This window comes from Glycine max, chromosome 20, assembly GCF_000004515.6.
Source record: "Glycine max cultivar Williams 82 chromosome 20, Glycine_max_v4.0, whole genome shotgun sequence".
In the NCBI taxonomy this organism is placed as follows: domain Eukaryota; kingdom Viridiplantae; phylum Streptophyta; class Magnoliopsida; order Fabales; family Fabaceae; genus Glycine; species Glycine max.
Genome location: NC_038256.2, coordinates 47441819 through 47467152, shown reverse-complemented (window position 1 = coordinate 47467152; position 25334 = coordinate 47441819). Strand labels below are relative to the sequence as shown.

Sequence of the window (25334 nt, the reverse complement as noted above, 5' to 3'; positions counted from 1 at the left end):
AGGAAATCCACCTATTTTCACAAACTTTTTTGAGGTGACGACAACGGCGAAGATATTTAATTTGATTTGCTTATAAGGTGGCATCCCTCATTTTGAGTCAAATTTTAGGAAGATTGAGTTTTCTAGAAACCAAAATTTTTTAAATGTTTGTCACTTATAAAGATACAATAAGAAATTGTAGCAGCAAGCATTTAAGTATACTGAACGGTATCCATATCAAGTTATTAAAATTGAGTACTGAAACAACTAGAAAATGATTAGTGTTTAGGTAAGAAAGGAGAAAAGAGACTCAGAATAAGAGGATACCAAATTGCTGTGGTATATTATGACGAAACACAAAAAAGACAGAACATTAAACCCCATTAGTGATAGTACTAGACTAATAGTATTAATCATAAAGAAATATTATAAAATATAGAAACTACTACTTAGAAATCATGCAAATAAAGATATTCAGATATACACTAGGACCAAACATTCTAGCATAAACATAAAATTTGAATTACAGTGCATTTGATTAAACACTCAAAAAAAGACCTTTAATCACAACTTGACAATGATTATAATAACTGAAATACCTTGCTTGCAAGTAGAAAAAGTGGCCATTGAACCAGAGGAAGATCCCCAGAATTCCTAGGCATTAAAAGCAACTCCATTTCGCTGTGAGCAAGGAAAACATGACCATTCAGGTATTAAGTAAGAAGGAAAGAAGAAAGATAAATAAAGCCAAGAAAATGTATAGCAGCTTCCATGACTAACAAGTTGGTAACATAATCCTCCTCCCTTAGATTTCTTATGATCTCATTCCAAAAGGGGGCAAACCGAGCAGCATCAGCCTTGCTATTCTCCACAACCTTTGGATGAAGAGTAATTGAATAAGTAATATTTACTCAAGTTCAAAACAAATGTTCAGCAAACATGAGACCAGTGTATTGTAACCTTCCCATCAACATAAAAAAGTTCCTTATTTTGTGTTAGTACACAGGTATCAAGCAAATAAACATGAATTTAGACCAAATTATGTCTTCCTTTATCTATAGCAAAAGGCTGACCTGAACAGAAGACTGATGGGAACTCCTGAAAATATAAAATATTGAGAAAAACTATATAAGCTTATACAAAAAACAGTACTATTTAAAGGGAAAATCTGAAAGAAGAGAGGATATATTCTCAGAGAGCTACAACAGAGATAGGACACACACATATACAACTATCTTCCAAATACAAAATGAAGATCATAAAACAGGAAAAAGCACATTTCACAAGCAGCACCTGTTGGGTAGAGGAACATGAAGTGTGTCCATAAAAGCTCCAGGAAACTGCTCAAAAAGTTTGTGCAGTGCTTCCAATGACCTAATCTGGTGACCACATACAACCACAAAAAAAGTTAAGCCGATACAGGTAAAAGATAATAAAAATAACACAGCATATTATCAAAAAGGTACTTACCTCTCCCAGTCGATCTCTTGCCCCCAGTAAGAATCCGTAGACAGCCGATACAAGTGTGTAAAACACATAAATATCTAGAAGATAAATCTGAAAGAATGGGAATTAAGAAATTGGAAACAGCCATCAAAACACTCAAAAATGGGAGTGGGGAAGCAATTTTACATAACAGTTAAATTGAAGGTTTTCCCATCACCTAAAAGCTTCTATACTATTTATTAACTACTAAACCAGTGAAATACAACCCTCAGTACTAAGTTCAGCAACTCCTGAAGATATAATATTTCAAATTACAACAGCTATATAACATTTTCAAACTCCTGAAGATGTCATTTTTAAACTGCTCAAACAAGAGATTTTTTCTGAAAAACTTATATTGAATGCAAATAAAGCTAAATCCAAACAAGCTATGAAACTACATAACAGACTATATTAAAAACCCTGCTACTATACACCAAACTTTAAGGACCTCTTGTCAGACATTCTTCCCCATTGAGAAAAACAGATTAAAAAGGAACAATATATCCTCCTTTTATTTATTTTTGTTATCAGCAAAGATAAATTAGTATATATAAGCAAGTACCAGGGGTACTAAGATTACAAATTTTTTGGAGTTCAGCAGACATATGGTTTCCTAATATGAATTTGATCAGTCGAATTAGCTAACCATAAGCTGCTCACATTGTAAGCTATAGGCTACCCAGGTCCTATATATCCTCCTTTTATGATTAACATATTTGAAGAAGGGGGAAGGAGGTAAACAAACAATGAAACTATACTTACAGCAACCACAGGAGCCCACACGCTAACAACTGTCAAAGCATTATGATTATCTGCAAAAATAAAGGCACTCTAATGACTACTAATATCAAAGAGAAAACAGCAAAGACATAACCACAGCCAGGCACACCAGTGCTTACTTTTAGAGACAAAATCATGCCAAGAGTAATTTATGTTATCCGCTATTATAATAGCCTTTGTTGGTTTCACCAGAGGCCTGATCTACAAACCGAGAAAAAGAAGCCAATCAAACATACATGCATATAAACTCACCATTATATGTACCTTCACACACTCGAAAAAATTATGTATAATTCCAAATGTGTATCTACAAATCCAAGGGCAATGTATCACTAACCTGAAGAAAGTAAGCAAATGCAAATTTTCCACTCAAAATAACAAGCCAAAACAGCATATACCTGAGAAAAGGGGCAAGGTATCAAACTAAAGTGCAACAATGCACAACTTCAGCTTGCATGTAAAATTAATTTCGGAGCACACACAATATTTAAAAAGAATAAATACATCAACATAACATCGTTCCTTCATCGGTCAACAGAAACAATAAATCTCTAGAGTGGGGAAGCAAGAATCTTGATTTTCCTACAACATGTATTAGAAATTTAAAAAATAAATAAAAAAAGACAAAATCTAGTGCATACTTTATGAAATCTGAACTCCTTTCATACATTCCCCGTCCAACATAATGCCGTTCCTTCATCAGTCAACAGAAAAAACAATAAAGCCAAAACCATCAGTCAGCATAATACCACAGTATATTGAACAAACAAGATTAAAAGAACTAATGTAATTAGCAACAACTAATGCAACTGAAGAAATATAAACCTGGCGCAGCCACTTCACAAAGTGAACTAAAGGCCAACGACCACATTGATTTGTTAGACGATGACATGCCGGTATCCGCATGAGGAAACTAATGAAAAATTGGACACCAGCATAAATCCCTATGACAATCACATACAATCTGAAGACAACCGAGTTTCCATTACTTTTACTCTCTTCCTGGAGTGCTTTTCTGCAGTCATGCACAAACATCTGGAAATGTAAAATCACTTCACACGAATAAAAAAAATCAAAACAAATAGATAAAAGGATGAATATGTGAGAACATAAGAACAAAATTATTATAACTGAAGGCATACATACACATAAAGGAAAGTTATGAAAACTGAAGCAAGGCTAAACCAAAGAAAACGTAAAAAAATTCGAGAGACAGCTAAGCGTCTTGTTGTTGAATATGCACCATACATCATGAAAATGTCCAGAACACCTAAAAGAAATGAAAAATGTGAAAATATAACCAAATGGTGACAAGAAAATATATGATGAAAATGTGAAAATATAAACAAATGGTAAGAATACACACTCTCAAAAAGTTTCATCACAACAAATGTAGGTCCAAGACTAAGAATTTCTCGCAAAGTCTTGGCATTAAACTTTCCATCATTGAATGCAAGGATGGTTAGACCCTGAAAATTGACAATAAAAAGAAAATCATTATGAGACAAAAATAAGTAACACATGAACCATGAAACTGAAGGCCACTTAAGAAACATAACTAAAAGACTTTGAGTTGGAAGATAAACAGAAACTAAAAAATGAATCTAATAATATTATTTTCATTAATGAGATAGGGGGTTCATACTATTGGAGTATACTCACTCGACACTGTATTTTCTTTTTTAGCTAACTCAGTAAGTCTGACCATTGTTAGTAGTTAGACTGCGGGTAGTTAGTTATTAGTTAGGACAGCTGTGTTACAGCTGTCACTAGCTAACTTAGTTTGTTGACAGTTACATAACTGCAACTGTTATATAAACAGAGTTGTAAACTGTTTTTAGTTGGGTTGAATTCCTCAATACAATTCTCTTACTCCTCTCTTCTCTCTAAATCTGTTACATACAGATATTTATAGACCTCTGAAAAGAGTCCTTGAGGTAGGTGCTGACTCAGCACTGACTAGACTAGTAACTAACTTGTTACAGTACAAATGACTGCCTACTGCAGGGCTAATGTAAGACAGTAGACCCTAATACAAAGAATTCGAACATATACTCTAATAATAACTTGAAAGTCTGAAGAGGAAAAACAAAAGTTCAATTCTAAAAACAGCAGATGAGAACAGCAAGCATTTGGCAAAAGTTCATGACTAAGTAAATGAATGTACAAACCTGAAACATCATGAATAGAAATATCCACAATCGGTGGAAGCTATGATAAAGATGAAAAAAAGTTCGATGCTCCACAAAAGATGTTTTCCCCTGATGCCTACTGCTGCCAGATATAAGCATTCTCTGCATTGTACAACAAAGAATAAATAAGTAGCCAAGGACATCGACCAAAGAAAATATCATATATGGATACTCATACTGTCATACATTTAAGTTATCTTCAGAGCCAATCCAATATTCTTTATCATACATGTTTTTCCAACCAAATAATGAAATATCAGTTCTTTCAAAATCATAACCCAATCCCTAGAAATCAACAATTCATTGCTATTGTGCAATGTGCACCAATTTCGGTATTACATCCCTTCCAAACCTCTCGTATTGGGCTAACAGTAGAATACTGTGCAGGAAGACAGGGTCATCCATTGCAGACCCATGGGTAACTTCCTCCAGCATTACCCTTTAGCAGGATCAAGGGGGGCTAACAGAAGATGGAAGATGTGGTGGATAGCAGTTACAAATTCAATCTGGAAGCTCAGAAATGAGATGATATTTCATAATCAACCCTTTGATATCACTAAGCTGGCAGATAGAATTCTTTTCCTTATGTGGACTTGGTTGAGGGGTTGGGAAAGGGATTTCAAGGTCCCTTTCCATTGTTGGTCTTCAGCAATGTCTATAGTTTTTAATTAACGTTTTCTTTGTAGGGCAGGGTGGGGCTTGATGTTTGTTGTATGTTATTTTGTCCCTGCTTTTGCAGGGTTCTTTCTTTTATCTCTTGTAGTACCTCTGGTACTTCTAAGTTATTAATATAAATTATCTTTGCATTTCAAAAAAAAAAAAATACTGTGCACCACTAGCAGCCATCCATTAGAAAATAAAAATAAGAGTAGGCATCAATTTTACTCTTAGGGGGCGTTTGGTACAAGAGAAGTTTTTTCATGCCTGGAAATCATGAATCCTGATAATCATAATTCCTAAGAATGACTAAAATCTGTTTGGTTCGTCATAAATATTCTAGGAATATTTATACAAATGTTCTAGAATCAAAGAGTAATGTAATATTTTTACCAAAAACTTCAATTATTTACCACACTAAATGATCTGATAAAATAGTAACATAATATTTTTACTGCAGTAAAAAAAATTTAACTCGGGAAAGATAGATTCCCACCTACCCCGTGAGGCCAATTTTGTGGGAAACATAGCTAAAAAACATTCCTGAGGAACAGTTTCTTGGAAATGTTAATTTTTAAAAAGTAAACCAAACATGGGACAAAGTTTCCCAACTTCGAAGTCCCAGGACACTAAAAATTTCCCATGTACCAAACGTCCCCTTAATTCAAAATTAGATGCAATAACCTGCCTGCCTTTTAATTAATGCCACCACAATGCACGTCAGTATTCAACATCCAAGATATGAATGCAATAGAAAGAAACTGCATTGTAATGTAATTAGAAGGGAGTCTAACATAATTGTAAACAAAACAAACCTTTGATCTGGGTAGTGGCTTTTGGAAAAACGAAGAAGTTTTGCGCCATGGCCAACTAAGCTCAAAGCAACGGAGTGACCTTAAGGAGGGATGGTCAGCCAATGGAATAAAAAAAAATTGAAATAGTCAAAGATGGTCAATAAAGAATTATTACCAGAAATACTCATTAAAATCATCATAATTCCTCCACGAGGAATGAGGTGCTTTCCCATTATCATTGTTTGCAGCTTCCTGAAAGTCCATGAATGTAAATAATGAATTCATATTTTTAAACCAAAAAGGATAAACTTGAGTCCCAAACAAATGCATTTCAGTACTTAGACAACAAGAACTGCAGAGATAAATTAATTAAAAATACAGTATAGAAACCCAAAGAGAGAGTAAAGGCTCAAACTTGTACTTGAAAGATATTCAGGATATGAAATTAATCCACCATAATATAAATAATCATCTAAAAAAGGGACAAAACTGATGTAAAAATATACATTGCAAGACTAACATTATGTCAATTTTAAACATTGAGAAACCAAATTGATGTCCAAAATTTTAAAAGGACTAATTTGCTGCCTCGAAAATCTTTGAGGACTAATTTGAGTATTTGGCCAAAAATAAAAGTAAAAATAACTGGATATTTTTACTGTTTTCTATTCAAATCAATGTTATTAATGGCGGATGGCGGTAAGCCAAAAATCCATCATAAAAATATGGCGGATGGCGTAGCGACAAATGGCGGACGTCATGGCGGACAAAAAAAAGAAAAATATATATATATATATATATATATATATATATATATATATATATATATATATATATATACACATACATATAAATATTAACAAAACAATAGATAAAAAATAAATAAATAAAAAATAATGGATTACATTCAAATAAACTAAAAAAGTTTCATGAGTTCACACAATAACCAACACCAAATAAACTCATTCAAAGAGTTCAAAATAACAAAATGATAAAAGCATAATGCAAAGTGCAAAGTAAAGGTTGAGGCTCTAATCATCTTCTCCAATCCCAACATAATCCTCTTCATTGTTATCATAAGGTAGTGGAGCACTCCCTCTTCTCCATCAAACGCCTCAAAATTAACCATGATTTCTTCTTCTTCAGATTCAGATTCAAGTTCAATATCCTCAAACTCTAGATCCTCATCATTTTCTTGGACCGCTTTTTGCTTCCTTGATGAAGATCCCACAACCATTGCCTGTTTTTTAGATGTATGGGCGGCAGCAGCAGTAGGACTAATACCAGCACTTGTCGGTTGCTTTCTTTCCCTTTTTTCCGCCTAGTATACATCGTACGCTTTCCCTTTTTTTCCGCCTAATATCATCATCTTCAAATACCAAATCATTTCCAACATCATTATCATCATCTTCATCCATCTCTCCCACGAGCCATTCATTGCACACATCAATATCATTAAGAGAAATTGGATCAATTTCATCTCTTGCATTATATCTTTGCTTCAAATGTTGGTTGTATTTGACAAACATCAAATCATGCAACTTCTAGTGCTCAAGCCTATTTCTTTTTTGGGAATGAATGTACAACATAACAAATAAATCTTGATCGCAATCTCAAATACACTCCAAATAAAACTTGACCATCAAAATTAAATAAAAAGCATAGTTAAGTTTTGTCACAATTACTTGCTCAAATACACTACAATTTCTTTCACATCCTGAAGCACTGCAAGTCAAACTCAAAATTTTAATAGCTAGCTTCTGCAAATTAGGAGTTTGTGACCCAAACATTCACCACCAATATGCTACAATACCAACCAATAGCATAACTTAGAATTTTGAATTGTAACATTAATATGTAAAAAACAAATAGTATAGTATTTGTCATTTGGTAAAAGTTTCTTACTAGAGAATGGGTTTTTCTTTGAGTCATTGCAAACTCAGAACCAAAGTGTTCAGCACCAATCTAGTAAAGATGCAACTCAGTTAGAATTTTCTGTTGCACATCAAATTGTGGAACCAACTTCTTAATGCAATCAAGCAATCCATTGGTGACCTCAAAATCAAACTCCAAATCAGTGTTGTCATAAAAGAACTCTGGATTTTAGAAGTGGGCAGCTGCATGCAATGGCCTATGAAGATGCCAAATCCATCTTTTATCAATGATTGCAAACACATCTTTGCACTTGCTTTCATTGTTGTTGAAAGACTTGATAATTGTTTCTTTTGCCTTGTCCATTGCTTCATAAATATAGCTCATGGCTGGTTTCCTTTCACCATCCACAAAACGAAGCACTTTGACAAGTGGAGCCATGACTTTAAGAGTGTAAACCACACTATTCCTAAAAGAAGGCATGAGCACTACCTTTGCAGCTTCTTTCCCCTTAGGCTCCTTAGATAACTTGTTTAAGATCCATTCATCAGAAATAAACATCTTTCTAATATTAGCTTTCTCTTTGTGGAGCCTTTCCAAGGTTAGATAAGAAGTGGCAAATCTAGTAATAGTGTGTTTCACCAATTCCCTCTTGTTTGTACAATTTCTCAACAAGCTTAAGGTACTAGAATGGGCATAGATAAACCCAACTAGATTAATTGCCCTTCTAATTGTCTTCCTTATCAAGGGAAGCTTCCCAATGTCGTCAAGCATCAAATCAATACAATGGACTGCACAAGGAGTCCAATAAATATGTTTTCTTTTGTCCTCTAATAACTTACCCACTAAAACATAGTTGCTCCCATTATTAGTTACAACTTGAACAACGTTCTCTTCTCCAACTTCCTCCACAATAGTATCAAGCAACTCAAAAAGCTTTTCACTTGTCTTCACAAAATCAAAGCCATCAACAAACTTCAAAAACATTGTACCAGCTTGAGAGTTAACCAAAAAATTAATGATGCATCTTTGTTTCTGATCAGTCCATGCATCGGACATAATAGTACAACCATACTTGACCCATTGCTCCCTATGGCCTTTCATCAAATTTTCAGTGTATTCAACTTTCTCCTTCAAGAGAGAAACTCTGATATCATGATAGCTTGAAATGGACAAATGTGACCCATATTGACCAATGGCTGCAACCATATTCTCAGAGCTTTTCAATTTAATGAGGTTGAATGACGAGCCAGCTTGGTACCAAAAGCGAGCAATATATTGATGCACCTTCAATACTTCATTCTTATCCATTGACTATTTTATGTTCCTTTGCCTCAACATTTTCATTTTTCTCCGATTGATTGCATTTTCTGGATTCTTACAAAACCTGTCCATTGGTCCTTTTTTAGTCTCACACTTTGTCTTTGCGGCCAAAGCAGTAGCATTGCAAGAGTCCACAAATTCATCTTCACTTCCATCGCATCCAATTGATTCACCAAATTCAAAATCTCTTATATTTGGCACATTACCACTACCAGTACTAACGTAAGTGGTCCCACTTTTTTTGTTAGCCATATATCCCTTAAGCTCTTCGACTACATTTGGTGGAGTTTTCTTGCAAGATGTAACGTTACTCGACTTCCCAACCAAGTGTTCTTTGGCTCTCGTTATTCCTCTGTGATTTTTCCACAATAATTACAAACAATGGTGTTTGTATCACCTTCTACAAGTGGATGACAATACTTCCAACCAGGGTTTGTCTTATTTTTCCTTGTTGCAGCATTAGATGATGGTTCAGCCATTGTAATTAGTAAAAGAGGGCTGAACAATAAAAAATAAAAAAAATAAAAACAACAACAACAACGCCTTATCCCACTAGGTGGGGTCGGCTACATGGATCAACTTTCGCCATAATGTTCTATCAAGTACCATACTTCTATCCAAATCATTAAGTTTGAGATCCTTTTTGATAACCTCTCTTATAGTCTTTTTGGGTCTTCCTCTGCCTCGAATTATTTGTCTTCTCTCCATCTGGTCTACTCTCCTCACTACAGAGTCTACCGGTCTTCTCTCTACATGCCCAAACCACCTAAGTCTATTTTCCACCATCTTCTCTACAATAGGCGTTACTCCAACCCTCTCTCTAATAGTTTCGTTTCTAATTTTATCCTGTCGAGTCTTACCACACATCCACCACAACATCCTCATCTCCGCTACACCTACTTTATTCTCATGTTGGCTCTTGACCGTCCAACATTCTGTTCCGTACAAAATCGTCGGTCTTACCGCAGTCCGATAAAACTTTCCCTTTAGCTTGATCGGTATCTTTGCATCACATAACACCCCCGATGCTTTTCTCCATTTCATCCATCCTGCTTGAATGCGATGATTCACATTCCCTTCAATTTCCCCATCATCCTGTATTACAGACCCAAGATATTTAAACCGTGTGACTTGAGGGATAATATGGTCTCCTATTTTCACCTCTGAGTTAGAAACCCTCCTTCTTTTGTTGAACTTACATTCCATATACTCCGATTTGCTTCTGCTTAGGCGAAAGCCATGTGTTTCTAGAGCTCGTCTCCAAGTTTCCAACCTCTCATTCAACTCCTCCCTCGACTCTCCAAGGAGGACTATGTCTTCTGCAAAAAGCATGCATCTCGGCGCTATCTCTTGGATTTGTTCCGTGAGGACATCCAGAATTAAGGAGTGTCAAACAGAAACAAAAAAAGCAGAACCGAAATTAAAAAAGAGTGTCAATCAGGGTCTGTCTTATATTGCGTCCCCGTCCAGTCGCCGCCGCGTTGCCGTCTATAGCCATCACCATCACCGTCTATTGCTCGCGTGCGTGGTGCATGGTGCTGTCGTTGACTTCTGGTGAGACTGTAGAGAACTCGCACTAGTGCGTGCTGCGTGCTGCTCATCTCATTTTGATTCCAAACTCGGGTTTAGGGTTGGGTCGGGTCAGCCCAAGAAGGTCAAATTTGTCATTTTGGAAAAATTTTCAAAAAAAAAAAATGTTTCTTCTGCCATAACCGCCATTCCGCCACCATCGTTAAACCTATGGCGGCCGCCATGGCGCCGCCATAACCGCCATTTGACAACACTGATTCAAATAGCCATGCATATTCTCATACTTCATTGCTGACCCAAACTGCCACAGTAATCTTTTTGGCTAATCAATGAACATAACCAACTTATTTTGTCAAACTATCTTGAAAGATCCACTACATAACACAAGGATTTATTAAAGTATATTAGGAAGAGACTGATCCTCCAAAACCAAAAGCTTAAAACAAAACAAAATGAGGTAGATTTTTTTTTCCTGCAGGCAGTGGGGGATGGTTTAAGAGCAAAAGAATAAAAAACATACTGATTTGTTACCAAGGTTTTCATAAATAAAAAAATTTCTCATAATTAAAAAAAAACATATATATTCAACAAAGTTTCCCGAGTAATGTTCTTGTTAGAATGTGGGTTTGGGTCAAACTCAACCCTACAACAAAACCAACTTGTAAGGGAAGGATTGCACCCCACTTATATACTCTATCTCGGCACTATCAAACACATTTTCAACCTGTTTTCTCATATATTGAAAAGTAAAACTGGGAACATGCATTCCAAACACACTCCAAGACTTGGCATTTATTTCCGTTGTATATACACTTCTTGAAGTGGTTAGACAAATTTGCTTAAAAAGTTAACATGTTCTTGTGTATCTATTGAACGTAATCCACAATCTAAGATTGGGGTTATCAACTAATTTTGATGTATGAGCTTATTTCACCTTTAAAATAAATATTCATGAAACATTAGTGGAACTTACTGCGGAAACGATATCATAGAGAGGAAAGATAACATTATCAAGAAATGAGACACCATCCTTAGAATCATAAGTGCAACTATTAGCTGGCTGTGCAATCTGCTGCCTTAAAATCTCATCCATCTCTCTAGCCATCTGCATATCATAATCATGACACAAAAATAATAAACTGTGTTGAAGGCAAAGATAGAAAAGCAAGACAAATTAAAAATTCAGGCATGAAAAGAAAAGAAAAAAAAAGTATTGCAGTATACCAAATAACAAGAAAAATATTGGTGAGCAACATATTCACTGAGGAACTTGGAGGAGAACTTTTCTATACCCTTCAGCCATTGGTCGTCAAATTTATCATCAGTTTTTGTATAATAGTGGGGGGGGGGGGGGGGGGGGGGGGGGGGTTAGACTGGCAGCAATCTTCCTATTTTTTTTCTGCTCTTAGTATCTGGTTCCCATCAAGACTGATTTAAGTCTGATTCTGGAACCAGCTCACTGAGATACCATGTTTTTTGTATCCTTAGTACCTCTGGTACTTCATTATCAATATATATTACTTTTGCTGACCAAAAAAAAAATATTCAGTACCGAATATATAGGTGAATATGTATGCATCTGTTAAAATACATGCAAAAGATGTTAGAGAATGACACCATACATTAGGATGATTTGTTACTTAAGAGAAAATTTTGTTAGAAACCTCAACAAATTCATCAGATATATGTATCATTTTATGTATTCCCTTAATAATGATTATTCAGTTAGCAGTCTACATCTCAGAGCATGTTTGGGAATCCATTTGCAAAATTACGTTTGAGGCAAAAGTAATTTTTCCAACAGATCATGACCCTTGCTTTTGCGTTCATTTTGCTTTTATCTGTTGGATTTGCATTGGAATGTTCCCCGCAACATTTCCAACTGCAAATCAAACATGCACTCAGCTTTGTCGCAATCCTTGATATTGAAGAAAATTGCGGACAAATGTAACCACAATTGCAGCCATAATGCAGTCGCAGAGACACCAAAAACCTTAACGTTACAGTCCAAATTGCAGTTGCAGATCATTTTTTTAAAACACCTCGGATAGGAGTACAGGACTATTGAGTTAGTATTTTATATCACCTCATGATGCACATAATTAATTTTGGCCTGTCTGTTAGAACTAAAATAAATGTGAATATGTGATACAGCTTTTTTTAAGAGTTCTTTTTTCAGAAGCTACTATATTTAGTATCTGTTGAAGCAATAAAACATTTTTGCTTTTTTGGTTTATACTTTTTTCAGCAACACATACATTTAATTGACCATCTCTTTTAACTAAAAGCACTTTTTCTAAAAAACCTGAAATAAACGGCACTTGACCTGATATTATTTGGAGATTCTGTTCTATCCTTTCTAACCTAAACCCTAAAATTTCAACAGAATCTGATAATATTTAGGTTTCAAAAAAGTCCCAACCGTACACTAACGGAACTAAGATCCAAGTTAGTTCTATTAATGGATTGGAGAAAGACACATCGTTAATTATTAGGAGTATCTGTGATAGAAAATAACTGGTTCTGTAATAACAAATCTCTATTGAGGCAGAAATCTAGAGCCAAGTGGTTAAAAGAAGGTGATTGCAACTCAGCTTATTTCCACAAGGTAATAAATTTTAGAAGAAATTATAATGCCCTCCAAGGTATTCTCATTGATGGAGTGTGGGTTCAGCAACCTGATGTGGTGAAGAGAGAAGCTGTTAACTTCTTCCTCAAGAGATTCACTGAACAGAATTTATCCAGGCCTACCCTTGATGGGGTTCAATTCCCTTCAATTAATCAGAGGCAGAGGGAGGAACTGATTGCCCCTTTCTCAGACCAAGAGATCAAAGAAGCTGTGTGGAGCTGTGGTGGGGACAAATGCCCTGGGCCTGATGGTTTTAATTTCAATTTTATTAAGGAATTTTGGGGAGTGATGAAACCTGAGTTCAGAAGATTTGTGGATGAGTTTCATGCCCATGGCAGCTTCCCTAGAGGCAGCAATGCTTCCTTCCTGGCTTTAATTCCTAAAGTAAACCATCCTCAGTCCCTTAATGACTATAGACCAATCTCCTTGATAGGCTGCATGTACAAGGTGATAGCCAAGTTATTAGCAAACAGATTGAGGCATGTCATACCTGTCTTAATTGATGAAAGACAGACAGCTTTCATTAAAGACAGACATATCCTTAATGGTATTTTGATACTCAATGAGGTGGTTGAGAAAGCTTGTAGGAGAAAGAAACCAGTCATGATCTTCAAGGTGGATTTTGAAAAGGCTTATGACACAGTCTCCTAGTCTTTCTTGGATTATATGCTGCAACGATTGGGCTTTTGTCTCAAATGGAGAAAGTGGATCTCAGCTTGCCTCCATTCAGCAACCATATCTATTCTTGTTAATGGCAGCCCTACAAAGGAGTTTGCTCCAACTAGAGGTTTGAGACAAGGGGACCCTTTAGCCCCTTTGCTCTTTAACATAGTTGGAGAAGGCGTCACAGGTTTGATGAGGGAAGCAGTTCAGAAAAATCTATACAGAAGCTACATGGTTGGAAAGAAAAAAGAACCCACTAACATTCTGCAGTAAGAAAATGATACTGTTTTTGTGGGTGAGGTTGCTTGGGACAATGTTCTTGTGCTGAAGGCCTTGCTTAGAGGTTTTGAATTGGTCTCAGGCCTGAAGATTAACTATGCTAAGAGCCAGTTTGGGGTTATAGGAGGTGTTGTTAACTGGGCCAATGAAGCAGCCTAAATCCTGAATTGTAGGCAATTGGAAACTCCTTTCTGTTACTTGGGTATCCCTATTGGGGCTAAACCTTCAAGCAGTTTGGTGTGGGAGCCTTTGATCAAAAAATGTGAATCTAAACTATCCAACTGGGCCCAGAAAAACATATCCATGGGGGGGAAGATTACTCTAATAAACTCTGTCCTCAATGCTGTACCAATATATCTATTATCCTTTTTCAAGATTCCTCAAAGGGTAGTCCATAGATTGGTAGCCTTGCAAAGGAATTTTTTGTGGGGGGGAGACCATGACCATAAGAAAATTCCTTGGGTAAAATGGGAGGTTGTTTGCCTGCCCAAGACTAAGGGGGGTCTGGGGATCAAAGATATCTCCAAATTCAATATAGCTTTGTTGGGCAAATGGATATGGGCCTTAGCTTCTGATCAGCAGCAGCTATGGGCTAGAATTATTAATTCAAAGTATGGAGGCTGGTCTGATTTTCAGTCTGTTTGTGTCCAAGGGGGGGTATTCCTACTGGTGGAGGGACCTAAGGAAGTTTTATCATCAGTCTGATCACAGCATCTTCCACCAATATATGAGTTGGAAGGTTGGGTGTGGGGATAAAATCAACTTCTGGACAGATAAGTGGTTAGGGGAAGATTATACTCTTGAACAGAAATACAATCAGTTGTTTCTGATCAATAGGCAGCAATCAGACCTCATTTCAATGATGGGCAAATTCTCTCAGGATAATTGGAGGTGGGACTTGAAGTGGAGGAGGAATTTATTTGATTATGAAATTGACCTAGCAGTGAATTTTATGGAAGATATTACTTCTATACCTATTCAGAGATATGTGAAGGACATCATGATTTGGAAAGCTGATCCTAGTGGTGTGTATTCCACTAAGTCAACTTACAGACTAATGATGAACCCCTCTACTCCAGCCTCTGATGTGAGAACCTCAATATTAATTTGGAAGCTGAAAATCCCCCCAAGGGCTGCAGTCTTCACTTGGAGGCTTCTTAAAGATAGGCTCCCCACTAGGGCCAACCTCATAAGAAGAAGTTTGATCATCCAGGAGGCTGTTTGTCCTCTCTGTGGCCAAGAGCAGGAGGAGGTGGGTCATCTCTTTTTCAACTGTAAAAGGATAATTGGCCTGTGGTGGGAATCCATGAGATGGATACAGGTTGTGGGACCTCTCCCGGCTACTCCAGCAAGCCATTTTGTTCAATTTTGTGATGGGTTTTGAGCAAATATAAACCATAGTTCATGGTGTGGGTGGTGGGTTGCTCTAACTAGTACCATATGGCAGCATAGGAACCTCCTGATTTTCCAGGACAAACCTTTTGATTCCTCTAAAGTCATGGAAGATGCTTTGTTCCTAGCCTGGTCTTGGCTAAAAGCTAGAGAGAAAGGTTTTAACACTAGTTTTAACCACTGGTCTTCCAATATCTCGGAATCCTTTGGTTAATCTGTGTGGGGTAGCCTTTCTTGTTGGGTTAGCTTGGGTTTTCTTTTGGAGGGCAGCACCAGAGGTGCCTTGTATTTTCTTTCATCCAGTACCCCTTGTACTGTTTTGATTATTCTAATAATATATATACTTTTTGCCTTCCAAAAAAAAAAAAGAGAGAGGAGCTCTGTATTAGAATTTAGAAATTGTAAAATGACAGTTATTTGTAGAAAATAACTGCCGGCAGTTATGTATTAGGGTTTAAGAGTATATATCTGATAGCAAATCTATTAGGAAGCAATTCAGTAATTGAAACTGCATGATGACAATCATGCATAGAAAATAACCGGTCTAAGTTATGTGTTAGGAGTATATATCCTATAGCAGGTAATGTAATTAGGAAGGTGAAGTTATTTGCAGTTCACTTTTGTCTCTGGGACAGTCTATTAGAACAAAATTCATTTTCATTTACAGAAAAAATGTCGTTCACATCGAACTATATAACAATGAAAAATTATGGCAGTTCCAAAAAAGTGCACTTATATTTAAAAATAAATAAATCATTCGTAACACTACGGAAAAAGAAGGGATATTGGACAACATTGAAAATTTTGTCACTATCAAGGCACTCTTGATATCTTCTTTACCACTGAAACTTTAACTCAAAATTTTAGGTCAATAAAAAAGAAGAAAAATCCTATAAGATGGCAAAGTTACTGCAACCAATATCAATAAATCAAGCAAAATCTTAAATAACAAAAAACAAAAATAAGAACTGTGACTCAGACTTGTTCAATTAACTTACATGATGGTATATGTAGCACAAGCATTCTGGTAGAAATCTGATATTTGAGGCTTCACCCCATATTAGGAAGTACAAAGAAACATATAGTAATTTCTTCTCTTTACTGACAGCCTCCAAACTGCACAAGAACCATTATACTCCCATTCAGTCTTAGCAACCATATACCAGTAAATTTCAATAATTTTTCAAACAAAACAGGGATAGTACCTGCTCCAAACAGGCTGAATGCCTAAATAATCACACCACTTTATGTAATTCTGAAGGGACTTAAGGAATATTTCCTGCACGGCAACTTCATCCAATTTCTGGAAAAGAAATACATAAAAAAAAAATGAATGTCAACATCTGGGTGACAAATCTGTAAGATATAGGAAAGAATATCAAGCCAAACTGTTAATCCTTATGGTGCGTAATCTTGTGAGTCATTTTACAATTTTCCTTATCAGTTTATTTAAGCTGAAAATTTTCCCTTTGTGGAACCATTTGGAAGTCTAACGTTCAAGTCTTTCATTTTGTAAGCAGAACTCAGCAATATATACACAGAATTCAGTGTAGATAGGATTAATTGAACAGAAGTGCCCATTTATTCAAACAATTATATACAGACAACTTTCTTAAGAATAGAATGAGCTTAGAAGTACTCCCTCCGGACTGAAATATAAGCAAAAAAAAAAATCAATGTGTTGGACTAAAATATAAGCAAATTTTAACTAACTCTCCTATTTAATGATAGTATTTCCAAAACACCCTTTTATTTCCAACAATCTTCTCTTTTTGTCCTATGCAATAAATGTCAAGGGCACTTTAGGTAATGAATTAACTTTTTTATTGAGACTATCAACATTAAATGATGTTAACGAATTTTCTTGATGGATGAGTTAGTTTTTTTTTGCTTATATTTCAGTATGGAGGGAATATCTTCTAATTTTAAAGCAGTCACTCTTTATACACTTTAGAGAGGCTTCCACATTGGAAGTACAGGATGGCATAATTTCTTCAGATTGCAGTGTTACAGGGTAATAGTGAATGCTGCACATCATAATTTCGTTTGGAGTTGATCAATGGGATACTTCACCGTTTGTTATCTGATGAGACTTTTTTTGAGAATTGGAAAACTCAATTAAACCATACTCACACGCACGCATGCACACATGAACAAAACAATTATGCCCTTTAATACACCAATGAGGTGAGCACCATTGGAATGTCAAAAACAATTTTTTTTAGCATCATTCTCCTCATTGCACACATCCACTCTCAATCATTATTCAATAAGTGAAAATTTTGCTTCAGCCTTGAGCACAACAAAACTTCCCCGCAGTCCAATTTTTTCAGAGTTCAGAATATCTACTTCCCTCATTTCACTCAGTAAATGATATAATATGCAAATAAAGCACTCAACAAGAAACTAATCATGTTACTATACACCATTATCTAACAAAACATCCCAGCCCATAGCCCACATTTTTCAATGCAATAATAGTATAAAACAAACGATCCACAAATTAAAAAAAAAAAAAAAAATCAAAAGACTTACGGGTTCAGCTCCTTCTGGAATTCTTAGTCGAGATTGCTCATTTGCAAGCAGGTGAACTATGTGTTCATGCTGATTAGCTACATTGTCTTTCTGGAAGCAACAAGTTATAATTATAAGCAACAGAATAAAAAGGACTCGGCAAGAATATCAATGCATGAAACAGCTTTCAACCACAAAACAGTGGCACCAATAAATTTAAATTTAGAGCAAGTATGGTATCAAAATGGGTGAGGAGCCAATCTAGGAATATCTACAATCCATTCTAGGGAAAAGGATCCTCTCATGTGGGAAGAAAAATGAGAGATTGTAAAGTGTGATAATCTCACCATTTATTTTTTAAAACTTTCACTTTATAATCAAACATATTTTATTAACAAAATTTATTTAAGGGCCAGAATCTCATCCAGTGAAAATGCCAATGGAGAGAATCCATTAACCCATTCTATTCCAGGAGATTTTTAATTAAACAATGGTTACCTTTGGTTGTTATACATGCATCATCTTTTTGGGGTGTTTACGTGGGAGATGTTCCTTTCTACTCTAGAAGGATTTTAATTTTTTTCATTATTGCCTCTCTACTTTGCATGATTTGCCCATTTGAAAATAGTATTGTATTCAAGGTGAATATTTAAATAGAGACTTCCAATTTAGTAGGGACTTGGTGATACTGAGAAGTGAGAACTACAATAGCTGTTGTACTAGCTTCATTCAGCACATATCTCAGCTAATTCAATAAAATGAGTTCGGAAATTGGAATGTTGTGAGGAGTCTTAACCAAGTCAAAATCACATTCTAGAGCGCAAGATCGTACAAGATTATGATCTTCTCCACCCTCTCTGATTTGGCATCGCAGTTGGGTCGCAATCAACGGGATCATCATGGAAGATTGAGACTTACGCACAGTTCTTTTTGCGAGTAAGTTTGGACTTTGGAGGTTTTTGCAGGTCAAGGTTTTGCAACCCAATTTCAACCAGAGTAGCTTCAGCCAAAAAAAAAATCTAATTACTTAAGCCCAAAGCCCAATTTCACTATTCCCTCTCCATCCAACTACTCTCACGCCCCCTTTCCACCTAAAAAAAAAAAAACTACCGCTCTTCCTTCAGCAAAAAACCAAAAATTACCGCCCTCTTTCTTTTTCAACTAAAAAGAAAACTATCGCACACTTGTGACTTGTCTCTTCCACTCACGCGATAGTTTTCTTTCTTCTCTGTCTGTGTGGACTGCACTCTTCTCTAGGCTCTGTGATTCTGTTTGCAGCACACACACCATCTGTGTGATTCTGTTTACAGCAGACCCACAGCTCTGTTCTACACCATCATTAAAATGACTTCAACCCCAATTCCAAACTCCTCTGTACCTGTGCCTCCTAAAAATGCTGCTGGAAATAGGAGTGATAGGGTTCGGAAGCATTGCATTTCAGTTGGTCGGGATGCTAGAAAACTTCAATGAACGGTATACTTTTTCTTTGCTTATCAGAAAGTGAGAGAAAACTAGCCAATTGGAAACACAGACACATATCCTTTAGGGAAGAGTGACTCTCATAAATGCAGTCCTAACAGCAATTCCTATTTATTTTTTCTCTTTTTTCAGGATGCCTTCAAAAATAATAGTTAAATTGGAAGCCATTCAGAGAAGATTTCTTTCGGGAGGAGGATCAGAGCATAGGAAGATTGCGTGGGTCAATTGGAAGACAGTATGTCAACCAAAAGACAAAGGTGGCCTCGGAATTAAAGACATCAAGATATTCAATTCAGCTTTGATGGCGAAATGGCGTTGGGACCTCTTTCACAAGCAGGAGGAGCTATGGGCAAAAGTAATCAACTCAAAGTATGGTGGATGGAGGGCATTGGAGGAAGGCATAAGAGGAAATCATCAGCAGCAGCAAAACCTAGTAATCAAACGGGAAACCGCTTGGAAGGTGGGTGGAGGTGAAAAGTTTAGATTCTGGGAGGATCCTTGGACTGATAATGGTATGCCACTAATGGAGAAATTCCCAAGGTTGTACCACATATCAAGCCAACAAAACGCAAACATTATGCAAATGGGGAGCATCAACAACAATGGATGGGAATCGAAGCTCACTTGGAGGAGGGATCTATTTGACTCCAAAGTAGAAATGGCGGACACTTTTATTGGGGAAATTTCACAGCAGCAAGTTCAGCCTCATAGGGAAGATACCTGGATATGGAAGCACGATCAAAGCGGGAGCTACTCAACAAAAAGTGGGTATGACCTAATAAGGAGAAAGCTAACGGGGGCAAACCATGACTCTGATTTCGTGGACCTATGGAAGCTACAAATTCCAAGTAAAGCGGCTATGTTTGCATGGAGGCTAATCATGGATAGACTATCAACAAGGATGAATCTTAGAAGACGGCAGGTGATGGTAAATGACTCGATGTGCCCACTATGTGGACTTTAGGAAGAGGAGGCTGCTCATTTATTTTTCAGCTGCAGCAAGTCCCTACCTCTATGGTGGGAGTCGTTCTCCTAGGTCAACCTGGCAACAGCACTGCCGCAAAACCCTAGGGACCACTACCTGCAGCATACAGCAGGGACAGCAGAAGGAAAGCAGCTTACAAGATGGAAATGCTGGTGGATTGCTCTAACATGGATAATCTGGAATCACAGAAATAAAATAGTTTTCCAGAATCATTCATTTGATGGAAGTAAAATATTGGATGAAGCAATTCTCGTACTCTGGACGTGGGTCAAATCCATGGAGAAGGACTTTGCCATACACTTCAACCAATGGTCTTCTAACATAAAGGAAGCATTCAGTAACTAGGAGGGAAGGGGTGATGCTGTAATTATGAATTTCATACATATTAGCTTGGGTCTGTGTATACACGTGAACCAGCTATATATCTACTCCTATATATGTATCCCTAGTACCTCTTGTACTATTCATTATTAATGATATATTTATTTTTGCTGAGCAAAAAAAAATACTAAGATTAACCCACCATAACTAGCATATTCTAATAAATATGACAATATAGTTTCACTACATAGCAGAGATAAAGAAAACTTTGTTTGAGAACCCAAAAATATTCTGTACAATTGAAAGAATCACACCAATCTTGACACGACACCACACAGAAAACATGGTTTACAGACCTGAAATCCAAAGGTACACTGCAAAAAATCGAACATGTTAGCATTCCTTGTAGGTTGAAGGAAATAGCCCCTAGGCAACTCCGGCAAGCCATTGAAATACTTCAAAGCTGAAACTGCTGCTTGCACCTAACAATCATTTTTCTCAGATAATAAGTAGACATGAATATGCAAAAATTTGGGATCTTGAATAAAGTAACTCAAACCTCAGGGAAATAAACAATAGCATTTGTTGAAGAGGAAGCATCTAACGGGATGATGTTGTACGCAACCAGATCCTCTGTCAATGCAGAATCTGAGTCCATGACTCGCTTCAGCTGTAACAAAAAAACAGACGAATATACAATGAAGTTCAGAAAATTTGCTTCTGATTGCACGAGTGATGTCAAAGTAATAACATAAAACATGCTTCAAAGCTCCAACTCACATGTACAATCATTTAACTTAAAAAGTCTACATTCCTTATGAAGCTAATTACACCCAAAAAAAAACAAACACAAGAGAAAAAATTCAAAAGGAACTATATCAGAAATGCTAAACCCAACAAATTTTAGCACTCTGCTAAAAAGATACACTGAAAATAATATGTGCAAAAAATATACCAACACCGCAAACACTGCCTTCCTTCATAAAGCAACTTTGTCTCCATTTCAAAATCCTTTAACCATGCAATAATAGAAAACTCAGCACTACTGCAATGTTGTATATTAACATGTGCTTATATTTATCATAATGCAATAAAAAGATATTCATTGGTGCAAGAACATTTTCAACAGGAAAATATATTGGATAAAGAATGGTTTCATCAGACACAGTTCAACACCACCAGCTAAAACCACATATAAACCCACCACCCCCAACAGAAATTATATTTGCAGTTCAAAAAAAAACATATAAACCCACCACCCCCAACAGAAATCCAGTTTGATAACACTAAATATTCTAAGTAGCTATCTTCCGTCATACAGCAAGATATCTGGTATTCAAGGGATCATACATAATTAAGAAAAGAGTAAAACAAGTGTTAGAATGCGGGTCTGGGCCTAACTCAACCTCAAGAGCTAACTCATATGGTGAGGGTTGTCTCCTACTTATATACTCTATCTTGACTTTATCTCTAGTTGACGTGAAACTTAGGTTTTTCCTAATACACACTGCCCCCTCAAGCCCGGCACTTTTTGGGCTTGGTGCGTGGATAATATGGTGTGTGACTCTTTTTAATGGATCTAAGACAGACTTTAATACCATCTTAGAATGTAGGTTTGGGCCTAACTCAACCCCAAGAGTTAGCTCATAGGGTGAGGATTTTTCCCAATAACTCGCCATGAGGGAGGCTCCATCAGAAGTGACAGAAGGTACAGCTTACGCAGAATTGTGGAACATGAAGGTACCGAATAAAATATTAGTTTTCGCTTGGAGACTACTAAGAGATCGGCTTCCCACAAGAAGCAACCTTCATAGGCGACAGGTGGAGATAAATGATAGGAGATGTGTGTTGTGTAGCAGCATGGAGGAGGACACAAAACATTTGTTTTTCCATTGTAGCAAAGTCATTCCTCTTTGGTGGGAATTGTTGTCTTGGGTGAACTATGTCGACCCTTTCCCGCAAAACCCAAAACAACATTTCCTACAACATATACATGGTGTGACTCAGGGAGCTAGGGGGGACAGGTGGAGGTGGTGGTGGTTGGCTCTTACATGGTCGATATGGTAGTAGGGGTGGGAATAGGCCAGGCCAGGCTTTGAAAGACCTGAGTTTAGCCTACAATGAATTTTTGAGGCCTGAACCTGGCCTATAGCCTATCAAAGGCTTTTATTTTGGCTCGGTCTGGCCTTTTTAAAAGCCTAGTCTGGCCTTTTTAAAAGCCTAGCCTGGCCTTTTTAAAAGCCTAGCCTGGCCTGATAGCCTTTTTAAAAGCCTTCTTTACATTAAATCTTTAATATCCCTTTGCTCTGGAGTAGGCACGTAATAGGAAAGTTAAAGAAAAATGAAACGTTAACAGAAATAGGAAAGCCAATAAAAATAATGAGAAATATAAAGGGGCACATGACTCACACCTAAATTGTAATTAAAGTCTTACTTGATTATAGGAATAGAAGTTATGGAGCAGTAATATGTAATCAAAGTCTGATAGTTTTAAAAAAAAAATTTAATTGTACCCAAAAAATAATATAAATATATATACATATATATAGGCCGGCCTATCAGGCTTATAAGGCTTTTTAATAAGCCTAAGCCTGGTCTATTTAATTTAATAGGCTTTTAAAAAAACCTAAGTCTAACCTTTTAATTAAATAGGCCAGTTCAAGTCAGGCTTTATGTAGGCCAGGTCGTAGGCCCCTGTAGACCGGCCTGGCCTATTCCCACCCCTATATGGCAGCAGCGGAATAAGATAATCTTCTCCGATGACACATTTGATGCTAATAAAATCATGGATGATGCATCTTTTCTACTGTAGACGTGGCTACGGAATTTAGAGAAGGACTTTAACATTAGCTACAATCACTGGTCCAGCAACCTTAGATCAGGATTTGTGTATTAGTTGATGACAGTACAGGGCATAGTTGCAAAATACAGGTCACTTGTAATCTAGGCTTTGGTTTCTATTAGGATTACATTAGTCCGATAATGAAACCATCAGCCTGCGGTCTTATATTTTACTTGTAAATCTAGTACCTCTGGTACTCAATTAATATATTATCTATTTTTGCTGCGCAAAAAAAAAAAAAAAACAGAAAGAAAGAAAGGTAAGAAAACAAATTTAAAAAAATAACAAAATTAAGAGGGAGGGGAGGGGGGTGGGGGATGATCATCAATTCTAATACAAAGTAAAGAAAATAACAAGTCTATAAACGAATCACCACCTCTTTTACAAAGTTATCAAAAGTTCCCCTAAAAGATCTGTCTCAAACATTTTATTGTTATTTTCACTTTTATTTATAAAAGTGAACTATTTCAAAGAAACAAGAGAAGAAATATTGAAAAAGGAAAATCCTCTCAAAATCACAAACCAACTCATTAGCAGAATAGACAAAAATGCTCCCTCAAAGAAAATAATCCATAACAATAAGCAAAACAAGAATCTGTTAATTTATATTTGGCTTATTGCACTTTTTTCCCCCAAAGTTTCACAATGCATGATTTTGCCCTGAACTTTTTTTTTGCAAGTTTTGCCCACCAACTTTTTTCCACGAATTTTGCCCCCACGTAAAAACACCGCCACAATTGATGGAAAAGAATCATCACAAAATGACAAAAAAGTCTTATTTGTGGCGGTTCAAAGGAAAAACTGCCACAATGTCTTAATTGTGGCGGTTTTTCTACATGGGGGAAAAATTCACGACATTGTGAAACTTTGGGCACAAAAAGTGCAATTAATCCTTTATATTATTAAGAGTGCCCAGAAGGTAAGAACCCAACCTCATCAGGAATTTCTTCACTCAGCTGCTCAAGTACTGTTCCCAAAACCTTTAAGGTAGCAAAAACCCTTTTCCTCTTCACAGTCTTGCGCTCCAACCTGTATTCAGAAGAAAACACTTAATGTGAAAAGGAATGAGCATAATCAACACAAATCATGTAGCATGTATAAATTAAAAGCCATGACAGAGATCGCAGATCATAAAAGAAGTTTGTGAACAAAGTCTATGTAGTGAGCAATTATTTTGGATAACCAATGAAATTTTGAAAAGGGAAGAAAGAAAGAATTAAAAAGGAGGAACAGTTGATAATTATTTTGAACGCGAGTGTGTGGATAGTTGATAATTATTTAGGCCGCAATGGCATGTTTACATAGGGAATTTTAGCCTTCCACCATTGATAACCTTGGCTTCAAAACAAGGAGTGCCACTTAAGATGGCTGGGTACAATCTCTGCTCAGTGAACTCCTAAATTCTGTACTCCTACAATACTTCAAAATAACCAAAGCACTATTGCTTGGTCACAATCTTGTGTTAACTCGCGTACTAAACACATGGAGCTGAATATTTTGTTTGGGAACAAGTCAATATTACTTTCGAGAAGTCAATAATACTCAGGAATATATTTTTAAAACTTGTAACAAACACCGGAAACTCACATTTCCAAGTTCAATTTCATAGGAATGA

General features: G+C 36.4%; 1 protein-coding gene across 2 annotated transcripts in view; it reads right to left on the bottom strand.

The window, feature by feature from the left end:
* LOC100811473 (callose synthase 9) overlaps positions 1–25334 on the bottom strand; it is a 58612-nt gene that overhangs the window by 25283 nt on the left and 7995 nt on the right. For both annotated transcript variants that reach the window (XM_006606522.4, XM_003556514.4), the window contains exons 6-27: positions 24652–24748; positions 21437–21547; positions 21234–21359; positions 18114–18203; positions 16784–16881; positions 16577–16694; positions 11589–11720; positions 6066–6142; positions 5912–5990; positions 4419–4541; positions 3614–3716; positions 3394–3517; positions 3073–3262; positions 2889–2941; positions 2585–2645; positions 2367–2448; positions 2230–2279; positions 1450–1536; positions 1273–1358; positions 1053–1077; positions 760–854; positions 579–660 (exon numbers count right to left, since the gene is read on the bottom strand). In XM_006606522.4, coding sequence (XP_006606585.1) covers positions 579–660; positions 760–854; positions 1053–1077; positions 1273–1358; positions 1450–1536; positions 2230–2279; positions 2367–2448; positions 2585–2645; positions 2889–2941; positions 3073–3262; positions 3394–3517; positions 3614–3716; positions 4419–4541; positions 5912–5990; positions 6066–6142; positions 11589–11720; positions 16577–16694; positions 16784–16881; positions 18114–18203; positions 21234–21359; positions 21437–21547; positions 24652–24748 — 2089 coding nt within the window. The remainder of the gene's footprint in view (positions 1–578; positions 661–759; positions 855–1052; positions 1078–1272; positions 1359–1449; positions 1537–2229; positions 2280–2366; positions 2449–2584; positions 2646–2888; positions 2942–3072; positions 3263–3393; positions 3518–3613; positions 3717–4418; positions 4542–5911; positions 5991–6065; positions 6143–11588; positions 11721–16576; positions 16695–16783; positions 16882–18113; positions 18204–21233; positions 21360–21436; positions 21548–24651; positions 24749–25334) is intronic.